This window comes from Arachis ipaensis, chromosome B02, assembly GCF_000816755.2.
Source record: "Arachis ipaensis cultivar K30076 chromosome B02, Araip1.1, whole genome shotgun sequence".
Classification (NCBI taxonomy): domain Eukaryota; kingdom Viridiplantae; phylum Streptophyta; class Magnoliopsida; order Fabales; family Fabaceae; genus Arachis; species Arachis ipaensis.
The window spans coordinates 44,673,102-44,684,696 of record NC_029786.2 but is presented as its reverse complement, the minus strand read 5'-3'; the positions used below and the strand labels follow the sequence as shown (position 1 = coordinate 44,684,696).

At 38.7% G+C, this 11,595-nt stretch overlaps 2 protein-coding genes across 3 annotated transcripts in view; both read left to right on the top strand.

Moving 5' to 3' along the window:
• The window catches only part of LOC107625269 (ankyrin repeat domain-containing protein 13C), a 6,606-nt gene extending 5,099 nt beyond the window's left edge, over positions 1 to 1,507 (top strand). For both annotated transcript variants that reach the window (XM_016327868.2, XM_016327867.2), the window contains exon 3: positions 735 to 1,507. In XM_016327868.2, the coding sequence (XP_016183354.1) occupies positions 735 to 1,070 (336 nt within the window). In that variant the 3' untranslated portion in view covers positions 1,071 to 1,507. The remainder of the gene's footprint in view (positions 1 to 734) is intronic.
• On the top strand, positions 6,382 to 8,961 carry LOC107627218 (ankyrin repeat domain-containing protein 13C-B-like). Its single transcript, XM_016330070.2, has 2 exons — positions 6,382 to 7,939; positions 8,456 to 8,961. The coding sequence occupies exons 1-2, from the start codon at positions 6,557 to 6,559 to the stop codon at positions 8,798 to 8,800; spliced, it is 1,728 nt and encodes a 575-aa protein (XP_016185556.1). The 5' UTR covers positions 6,382 to 6,556; the 3' UTR covers positions 8,801 to 8,961.

Below are 11,595 nucleotides of genomic sequence, written 5' to 3'. Positions count from 1 at the left end.
CCTTTCAATATTATTATAATTTATCATTTTTTTAAAGATATTATAATTAATCATAATTACAAATAAAATATCAAATCAATTGTCACCTTAGCAAAAGAGTGGCATTTAAGTAATTAGTTTCAAAATGGTAGCATTTTGATAATAAGTTTCAAAAAAGGTGGCATATTATTAAAAAGAAAGCCGATCATGGTATTAAAGCTCCCTGGTATTGGTTCATTGAATACAAACTTAACCTGAAAGGTCAGATAGTGTGTGAGTGAAGACCAAGCCACAAAGTATTAGCCTTTTCTCTTTATTCATTAACACCTTTGTTAGCCTTACTAGTTACAGCTTAACAGAAGACTGACTACAAGTTTCCCTTGATTGGCCTCTCATTTCCATTAGGCTGGATGCATTCCCATTGTAACGGCAGTGGAGCCCTGCGTGTGACAAGGAGAGTTGCACATAGTTTAGAGATAAGGCCTAGATAATAAAACATTGAATGTTTCTTCTTTGGACTGAAAGATTTTCATGTTAGTCACATGGGTTTTAGTATATTTTTACAAAGATATATCGTTAACTTGCTTCTGAAATATCTTCGCAATAAGGAAGGGTGTAAACGTTAGACCTCTCCATTGCTGTGTTTGCATTTTCCGATCTCCTGTATGTTTTATTCTCTCTCTCTCTCTCTCACACACACATTTATTTATTTCAATATGTTTGTCGTTATAAATCCACTGCCTTTGCATAATCAGGTCGCCATCCCTGTAGTTCCCACCATTAGAGTATTGGTTACTTTTACAAAGTTCGAAGAACTACAGCCAGTGGATGAATTTGCAACACCGCCTTCGAGTCCTCCTGCTGCTGGCATCGAGAGCCCTGCAGTGACACACTTCTCAGCTTCGTCTTGGTTTCAGTGGATAAAGGCTCCTTACCGTCCAAGTTCATCTGCAGCATGTTCCAGTAGCAGGATAGAAAATGTTTCAGACCCTTTTGCAATTCCCTCCGACTACACTTGGGTTACTGCTGAAGCAAAGAAAAAAAGGATGCAAGAGAAGAACAAGTCAAAGAAAGGGAAAAATCATAGTTAATGATATCAATCCCTGATATCAAGGAGTTGGTCATGTGTTATAAGGAAATGAAACATTGTGATTCTTGCAAAATTGCTAGAAATTTTCAAGTCTACACCATAGATTTGTTGACTTTATTTTCAGTATAGGTGGAAACCCATTTACTCCGAATAGTTTCAATCACAGTGGGAAACTTGCATCACAAAAAAGCAACAACTATGCCTGTTCCTACAACGTGGATTCAGTTATATGGATGAAACTTTCATCGTGGTTGCTGGAGTTTAAATTCACCAATGTTTGATATTTTATAATTCTTTTCCCAATTCTATTCTTGTTGTAAATAAACTTCTGAATTTGCTAGCTTGAGTTTCATAAAAGTTTGTTTTATTGTATATTATTACAGCACTGATTTACTTAATGAACATTTATTTCAATTCAGAACGCAACTACCTTGGGTTATTTTTGGCGTATTTTTATTGTTGAAGTAGGAGAAAGTAGCACTCACCAGTTACTACCGAGTGACCAATCACAATGCATGATGCACCCTTTTGGGTCTGATTGATTTGCAATAGGTTTGATCTATTTAGTAAACAAATTCTGTCATATCTTCTCCACTTCACCCTCCTCATTCCTGATTCTACTATTCATCTGCTACGTATTCTACTACGTTCGTCCAGGATTCATCCTATTTCTTTCTTCAATTTACTACTGGTGAGTCTCAACTGCTTTCATATCTTCATTATAGATGGTTGTTGTGTCTTTTTTGTTGTTACTGCCATTACTACACGCCATACGTTACTCCTGGCTATTCTTGGCTTGGGCGCGTCATTGTTAAGTAGTTCATAGGGGGGTTACCATTAGTTGTCTGAAACTTGAGTTTAGGCCTCCAATTATCCTCGGATTAGTATAGAACAAGGTCATAGTAGAACGTAGCCTTAGTTTCAGTTTTTTCCGATTTACCGACATATCGAGTTTAACTTAAGTGGTGTCCCCACTGTAGGTATGGCGCAACATCCTATTGCGAGAGCTCCTGTAGACCGTTATATTTAGGTTACAACTGACGCCAAGGACACGGCCTCCAAGATAACCCAGGAAGAGCTTCAGGAGTTTCGTAATGCTGGGTTACTGTGTGGAGATGGCCCCGAGGAGGCAAATTATGATGTGTTCGTTCCTGGAGATTGGGAACGGGTTTGCCATATAAACATGTCTACTCCTCGGGTTGCCGATTGGTTGTGGGTGTACAAGCCCATATTTACCAACTTGGGAGTTCGGCTCCCTTTCTCCCCTTTCTTCATTTCACTTTTGAATCGATGCAATGTGGCGCCTTCACAACTGCATCCAAACAGCTGGGACTCCATCCGTTGCTTGGAGATGGTGTGCGACTACTTGGAGCTCCTGGCTTCCATAGAAGTCTTTCTCTATCTCTTCCTTTTAACCAACCCTTGGAAAGAAGGGAAACACAAAAAGGGGTATCTCTCATTTCGAGCTGTGCAGGGCCGACGGATCTTCAGACTGTTCGAGGATTCGTTCCACGCCTTTAAGGAAAAGTTCTTCAAGGTACGGCTTGTCCAAGGTCGGCACCCCTTCTGGCTTACCCTAGAAGGAGAACGCCACATACCGACCTACTGGAGCTTTGCTATCGGAACCAATTACTTAATAAAAAGTACCTACGATGGGTTGAGTCAGCGAAACCGGAACATCGCCGACATACAGCTGGCCATTTTCGGTGGGAATAACCTCAACCCTCACCTTTTGTTGGGTGATCGTGAGACCGGTAGGAGTCACGTATGTGAGTTTGGTTTAGTTTCGCTATTCTCATCGTCTCTTTCTCTTTTGACTTGTATACTTTGCACAATATCCTTAGTAATAATTGCTTTTACTTTCTTGTTTTAGTTTCCATGGCTGCCGGGAAGGTTGGTTTTATCGACTTGATAGCCCAATTTCTTACTGGAACAGCAAAGATAGTTCGGAGACTCCTTCCGCGAACGCGCCCTCCTCCCCTGCTGTTGAGGTGCAGTCCCAACCTAGTGCGGCGGATGTGGGTGACAAAGTATTGGTAGATTCTGGTCCCGAGGTGAATATCGTTGAAAATTCTTTGAAGAGGAAAGCCACCTCCAGCTCTGAAGGAGTGCTCACCGTGATGGAAAGAAACTTCGATGCCGGGAGCTTTATCGATTCTCAACTCCTGCTGGGCACAGAGGATTTCTTCCAAGGCGGGGGACCTAGCTTCCCAGGCCAAATGGACTTATCGTTGCATGCTTAGTGCCGCTACCATTGCGAGGAAAGCAGAACCTGTGCTGGCCGCCATGTCTTGGATGGTAAATATCGGGCAGCTTTGAAGGACATTGGTGAGCTTAAATCTGAAGTGGAGACCGCGAGGATTAAATTGGAGGAATCCAAGAAAAAACTGAAGGTTGCCGACGAGGCGGTGGCTCACCTTTCCAACCGGGAGCTAAACTTGGAGAGCCAACTTAGCGCCGCTCTAAGTCGGGCGAATGCGGCGGAGACCAAGGTAGCCGACTTGGGGAAGGAATTGGCTACTACCGTTGCGTCGGCCGATGCTGTCAAGGTTGAGGTTGGCCATCTCAAGAAAAAGAATAAAGAAACTGTCGAAAATGCTCGTGAGGCTATCGGAGGTACCGAGGAGGCGATCAAGGCGCAAATCAAGTTGTTGTCCCCCGATTTCGATACTTCGGCGATTGGAGCCTTCAAGACCATCAAGGATGGCAAGATAATCGATATCCTGAGGAAGTAACTTTGTATTTTTTCCTGTATTGCCAAATGTATATCTGCTTTTGGTTGGGCCGATATGGTGCCTATGTATTATGAACATTTTTAATTTCCTTTTCGTTTTGTCGGGCTGGAATGGCGCCTTATTTTGTACCTGGAAAATATTTTCTTTAATCATTTGTTGTCGTGATGTTTGTTGTATAGATGAGTGTTTGTCGGGCCAACGCAATGCCCTTTTATTTCTTTAAACCGTTTTCGCTCATGGAATGTTGGTTATTTTACTTGGCGTTTCCTTGCTTGGCTTTAAATCGTGAGTCAGTCTTCGTGGGATACTCATTGGTGGTCAGTTTTGGCTTCCGGGGTGATCAGTCCTGGGTTGCCGTTAGAGCGGTGACCGTTTCAAGCCAGCAATGTCGAAGCTAATAGTAGATCTCTCCAGTACCCCTTACTGTGACACTGCATAGTGGGCAAGGGGGATGGCGCCTCTTAGACAATTTTTGATAGATAAGCCAAATTATACACATGCTTTTAACCGTGGGAGAGGTAAATTAACAAGAAGATGATAATTGAAATGAAAGAGAAAAGGAAACAATATATTTAGAGTAGGAACTGTAAAATAAAAGATGACAAGGTATGCAAAGAAAAGACCGGTAAATCGCCTCTCAAGAGTAGAATCTCTTCAGATTCGCTACGTTCCATGGCCTCAGGACGTCGCTTCCATCCAGCCGCTGTAACTTGTAAGCGCCCTTTCCGAGAACTTCTCTAATTCTGTACGGGCCTTCCCAATTAACCGCCAACTTACCTTCTCCTGGAGTCAGTAGCCCAATGTCGTTGTGCCGCAACACTAGCACTATCCTCTGTTTTAGTGTGGTTTCTGTCAGGTGGGCTATCTCTCTTGTCTAATCGATTAAATCCTTCTTGACTGTTTCTGTGCCACCGCCGAGGAGAAGCCTCGGGCTTGGCTCCCCGATCTCCACAGGAATAACCGCGTCAACTCCGTAGGTAAGCCGGAATGGCGTTTTTCAAGTGGAGGACTGCAGCGCTGTTCTGTAAGACCATAAGACCGACGCTAACTCGTCTGCCTAGGAGCCCTTCTTCTAATCAGGCCGCTTTTTCAGCCCCTTGAGGATTATCTTGTTTGCTGCTTCTACCTATCTGTTGCTCTGGGGGTGCTTTACCGAGGAGAACTTTTGCTTGATCCCCAGCTCGGACAAGAATTTTCCAAACTTCTTGTCTGCAAATTGCGTTCTGTTATCCGAGATCACTGTCTCCGGGATTCCAAACCTTGAGATTACTTGTCTCCACAAAAACTTTCGACAGTTTGCTGATGAAATGCTGGCCAGTGGTTCTGCTTCTACCCATTTTGTGTAATAGTCGATGACCACTATCAATTACTTGACTTATCCATTTGTCTGCTCGGCTTCTTGATGGGTCGGGTTGAGATGGTAATGTAGCTGGTGCGAAAGGGAGTCGGGACCTGAGCACGAACTTGGATGGTGGAGCCTGGTTGTGACGTCAGTTGGACGGCGGGTGAGGCCATCTGCAAGGACACCCCGAAACTTAAGTCAATGTCCATACAAAGACGGCTAATTAGGGTAAGAATAGTGACGTACCTCCGGAGAGGGATAGGTATCTCCCATTTTATACTCTGTACCTAGATGGGTCCTTTGTGGTCAAGCCCATCCTTCTAAAAACTTCCGCTAGTTGTTCAGGTTCTTTGTGGAATGGGAGGTGACGTGCAGGTCACCTCCTGGCTCGGGTCGGTGGGTCGTAATTGGACCCGACTTTTTAGTGGGCTGAGCTGGAACAAGAACAAACAATAGATAATAGATTTACATGGAACAAAATTTGATCAACAAATAAGACATGTGCATGCTATATTAAAATTTAGACCTTTTATATGAATTAATGTTTTTTATAATATATTTTTTATATAGTTAATTAATTTAGTGCTAGAAATTATGAGATTGAGGTTAGATTAATTATATAAATACTATTTTTTATGATAATATAAATGTAATTATATAAATAGATATTTTGTCTATGTTCTTATAAACTTACAAATTTTTATATATCATTCACTTACTATAACATTAATTTGAGTTTTTTTTATGCATTAGAATAGATAAATGGTCTTGTTTGCACTAAAAACGAAGTACCTAATGAAGATTAAATGGATAAATGCTCCCAATTTAACTTATATTAGAATATATTATATATATAACCTATTTTTTATTTAGATAAAATAAAACGCTAGTTCATAAGGGTCATTATTATTGTTTGCCCCGTCGGGAAAGAAAAATCCTATTTGATATAAAAATAATAAGTTCTTTTTTTTTTTCCCTCTCCTTAAATGAGATCGAATTGAAGTCCTGCTTGTCTACCTCGTTTCTATTGATGCCTCCATAATAAACGTCTCTATTTTTAAACTTTTCGCAATCAAAATCAAGTATCTTTGTGTGCCTCACTTTTAGTTCCCATTATAGTATCTCCATTATAAGTAAATGTTTCCCCCCAATTTTCTCCTTGAACTCTCCCCTCTTCACATTCTTTTTTCTTGAATGTTTCTTTTCTCAAGTTTCCTCTCCAGAAAAGTTATACCTCATTAAATGCTTGGTTTTGTCGATTGTAGTTCTGATTAATGATTTTTTTATTTACATTAAAAAATTTCCTTCTTTTAAATATCAAGTTGTTAATTATCAAGTTTGGTGTTTCTACATTTGATGATTGATTATCTTGGGATTGAAATATCGTACCTCCCCGAATAGTGTTGAGGCATGGCAAGCAATGGTGCCTCAATATCTGTTGCAGATAATAGAAATAGTGTTGTGCACAAGGCCATCATAACGAAGGATTATACTACTCTCAAGGAGATACTTGCAGGTCTTCCAAAACTTGGTAATCCGTATGAGATTCGGAGCGAGGAGGCGTCACGAAAAGAGGAAGAGAAGGCCGATATTATTGCCGCGGTGGTGAATGGGCGCAATGTAGAGAACGGGGACACCCCTCTCCACGTTGCTGCAAAGCTCGGTGACTTGGTGGCCACAGAGATGCTGATGGCTGCCGGCGCCAACGTTTACTTGAAGAACAAGCAAGGGTGGAGTGCTCTTAGAGAAGCCATAATCAACAAAAGAGACAAGATAGCAATGTCTATGATAAAAAATTCTTGGAATGATTTGGATGAGAAATGGCATAGGAGGTTGCCTCGTTATGCAGGGACTCTAAGAAGGATGAGGGACTTCTATATGGAGATTACGTTCCATTTTGAGAGTTCTGTCATACCTTTTATCTCAAAGATTGCGCCTTCGGATACTTACAAGATTTGGAAAAAGGGTGCTAATATGAGGGCAGATATGACATTGGCCGGTTTCGACGGCTTGAAAATCAAGCGGTCTGATCAAAGCATTCTTTTTCTTGGCGATGGTTCAGAAGATGGAAAGAGAGTCCCCGGATCGCTGTGTGTTCTTTCCCACAAGAAGAAGGAATTGATTGTTACTTCTAAGCTTCCTGGGCCTTCGAAACCAAGTGATAGAGAGATTCGACAAGTTCTGGCTAGAAAGTACAGAGACAACAAAGTGGTGAGTGTTGCAATTGATGTGAGCCAGGCTGTTCTTGTTCCGCAGCTGACGTGGAGGCGAAAGGAGAGGAAGGAATCGGTCGGGTCATGGAAGGCGAAGGTCTATGACATGCAGAATGTCATTCTAAGTGTGAAATCCAAAAGCATTCCAGGAGCTCCACCCGACATCGAGCTAGCTTCTAGACAATGTAATAAGGAACAGAGCAACAAGGAGCTGGATGAGGTTTTGACACCTGAAGAGAGAAAGCAATTGGAAGTTGCACTGAATTCAACAGAAGAGAATAACGGTCATAAAGGTCATGGAAAAAAAGAAAAGAAAGGGCGTAGTGGAGGGCATAAAGAAAAGGGGAATAAAACAAATGCTAGTTCTGGTGGAAGTAGTGTTGGTAATGGTAACGGTAATGGGAGTGATGAAGTTTTTAAGAAAGGAATGAACCCTTCTCTGTGGCTTTCACAAAATTATCCACTGAAAATTGAAGAATTGTTCCCGTTGCTTGACATTTTGTCCGAAAAAGTTAAAGCAGTTCGTCGTGTGCGGGAAGTCCTCACAACAAAACTTCCTAAAGATACTTTTCCGGTTAAGGTGTGTGTGTGTGTGCATCTTCTTTGAATATTTACAAAATATCTAAAACTTATTGGCACAACATTAGAGCTTTAAAATCTTTTATGTGCGATTTCTATTTACCTATTGCTTTCCACTTTGTATTCCATGATTTCTTACACGCTTGGGAGGAATTCGTGTCTCATATTAAGCTTAATCAATCATACAAATCTTTAAACAAACTATTATTTTGTCATCTAATCATAAAATTCTTGTTGATCTTGTACATTTTACTAAAAAAACTTGATATGTAAATTTTACACGTAAAACTCATCCATATAGTTCCCCCCTATTTTTATGGAAAACCAAACATAGCACTATAGCAGTAATTATACAAATATTGTGGGAAGTAAACTTCGTAAATGCATAAAATTTATAACTTGGGAAAACAGAATTTTTTGTCTTTGTCATGCATTAAATTTTGTGTTATTCTCATGGTTACATTAGGCCTTTTCTCCTTTTGTGTTATAATAAAAATGATTATCATGGCAAATGCAGGTCTCCATCCCTGTGATTTCCACAGTTAGAGTACTGGTTACATTTACAAAGTTTGAAGAATTACAAAATAAAGATGAGTTTGAATCAGCACCATCAAGTCCTACTAGTGCCGGTGAAGATAATAACCCTTCATTGACGCAATCCTCATCATCGTCGTGGTTTCAGTGGATTAAAGCCCCCTCACGGTCATCTTCTTTTGTTGAACCAAGTAGTATGATAGATGATAGCCAAGACCTATTTGCAATTCCTCCAGATTACAAATTGACTACTTTTGACGAAAAAATGAACAATATAGAAAAGAAGAGGATCGCAAGGGTACAAGAACAAAAGTCACAAGCAAAATAGGTTCGTTGATGCACTAGAAAGCTTACAATTCATCAATGATGTTTTATGGGAATGATATTTTGTAGAACTTATAGATTTTGTTAAAAATACCTTGTATACCTTGTATATATATCGAACAGACGTGTTTAATTTTTCAACTATTGTAAACAATATAGAGGACTCACCCCAATAGAGATATCACATTTTATAAAGAAAAATAGAAAGACATCACAGTTTATTGTTTTGGCCATTATTTTTAACTATTAATTTATTTAGTTTAGTAATCTAATAATATACTTAACCTACACTTTTAAATATTAATGGACAAAATTAATAAATTCTATGATCCTCTCATATTCCTTTTTTATAAATGTAAAAGGCACATCAATTTGGTGGAGGCGTGTAAAATATTTCATGGGAATTTGGAGCATTTGATGTTCTAATAAATAATACATTCAAATTTTGGATAATAAATCTAAAGGTCCAAATTAAAGAAAAAGAATAAAGTATACTTTACGTTCCTAACGTTTTAAAAAGAAATTTAAAAAATACTCTTAACATTTAGTTTGTTTTAATTTTGTTCTTACGATTTTGATAAATTTCAATTTTTTTCTTTTTGTTAATTTCTTGACAGTCAATAATTAGTTAATTTTTTTCTAGTTCTATCCCTAATATTTATTATTGTCGTCATCATCATCATCTTCACTTTTCACTTTTTTTTTCAACCGTTACCATCACTACCACCTACTGCCATTGCCACTCCTTCACCACCATCCACCACCATTGTTACCTATCATCACCATTGTTCCCGTGACGTGGCGAAAATTGGCGAGTTAAGAAATTATTATAAGAGATACGTTGCAAGCATAGTTCTTAACCAACCAAAAATTCGCTTATCAATTTAGAAGGGTTGTAAAAAAAGTAGAATTAAAATACTGGGAGTATGAATCCCAAGTCGTCTCCCAACGAGTTGCAGAAAGATGTGCTATTTTATTAATCAGATGTTTTCTAAAATATTTTGAGTTGATAAACAGGAAATTAAATCAGAGAATTTATGTTATTTAAATAAAAAACCTTGACCGGGAGTAGATTAGTCGGAAGGCCTATCCTTGTTGGAGTTCTCCCAAGATCAATTGATAATTGAAGGTTGTCTGCTCAGTTATCCCTTACTGGATAAAGGAAAGTTAAGCAAGTTGAAAGTCAGTTTCTACTCACAAGTTCTAATCCTCTCCCTTGGGAAGGACTAGTGTCAGCGACTAGATGGCGACCCAACGCTAAACCCAATTATAATTTTACTCTTGGGCATTCCAACTCAAGGTCCTCCTTTCAACCAACTCCCAATCAAGTTATGGAACTACTCGCTCATTATGAATGTAAAATTCACGAAATAAGAAAGGGAAATAAAGAAAGACATGATAAATAATAATCAAAAGGATCAATTAAAATAAAAATAGTTCTTATATTAATAAATTCTAAAAATAATCCAATAGTAACTCTGAAGAAATTAAGGATATGAAAGAGTAAGTGACAAGTAAGGAAACAAACTAGAATGACGAAGTCTTGGCGGAGGTAACAACTCTTCTCAATATCCCAATCCAAAAAGCAATAAAATCAAAATCCTAAGAACTATGAATGTATAGAGAGAAAACCTAGAGGATGAGTAAAATCAGATCTAAAACTAAAATTATGCGGAATGAATTGTTGTTCTTGGTCTCTGCATGTTCCCGGGCTCTAATATGCTTTTCTGGGCCAAAAACTGGGTCAAAACAGGGCCCAAAATCGCCCCCAGCGAATTCTGCAGATCGCGCACGTCACGCGATCGCGTCATCCATGCGTTCTGATGACAAGTCATCCTAGCCTATTTTAGCTAGTCTTTTTCTTTAGTTTTCATTAGAATTATGCACTTTCTTGAGCTACAAGCAAGCTAATTGAGTAGATTTTCATGTTTCCCTTGATTGAACCAACCATATATGAATTCATGCCATTTCATGAGGTTTTAGGCTATATTTGTTGCATATTATGAAAGATTGAATATCTCATGATTTTGAGCATTTAAGCGAGGTGGTGATCTAGATCAAGCACTTTTTCTTTATTTTTCTTTAATTTTTGATTAACCCACTAACTGTTTGAATTTTTGCTTGAACTAAACTTCATTCTAGCAATAGATTGAAGTGATCTTGCTGGTGTTTCTTTTGTCCTGTTTGTATGTCAGGAAGAGCGCTCCATGGGAGGCAACCCATGATTTAAGATTCATGTCATTTTAAATTCAATAAGTTATGATCACTTGATGCATGAATTCTTTTCTCTTTTCATGAACATGTCCATTTATTGCATGCTCTATTTTGAAACATGTACTAAGTTCGGTGTACCTTCAAGCACACTTAGCCAATATTACAAAGGATTTTGTTTCACATGCTTAAAATGTTTTGATAGAGCATATGGCCGAACACTAAGTTTGGTGTCCACATAGCTTCATGAAAATTTGAAATTCATGCATCAATAATCATACATTTGCTATTTTTCAAAACCTTATAAATAGAATTATTTTTTAATGAAGACATTAATTGTGATGAACCCTTTGACAAGAAACAAGTTTGGTGTTCATCAAACCTTGATGCACCAATTCAAGGATACAATTAATCCTTCATGTTTCTAAGTAAAGAGTGGCTGCTGTCTATGAATCTCAATTGAATTAAATTCCTTGGTTAAAAAGAAAAACAAAAAGAAGGAAAGAAGAAAAAGATAGTTAGAAAGTATCAAAACAAAAGAAAAACAAAAAGAAACAAAGCTGGACACCAATAGCTTGAACCTTAAAA

Excerpts from the sequence above, each read along its gene's own strand:
- LOC107627218 (XM_016330070.2), top strand. The coding sequence starts at position 6,557 with ATGGCAAGCAATGGTGCCTCAATATCTGTTGCAGATAATAGAAATAGT. Across the intron at positions 7,940-8,455 it reads AAGATACTTTTCCGGTTAAG|GTCTCCATCCCTGTGATTTC; the intron begins GTGTGTGTGTGT and ends TGGCAAATGCAG.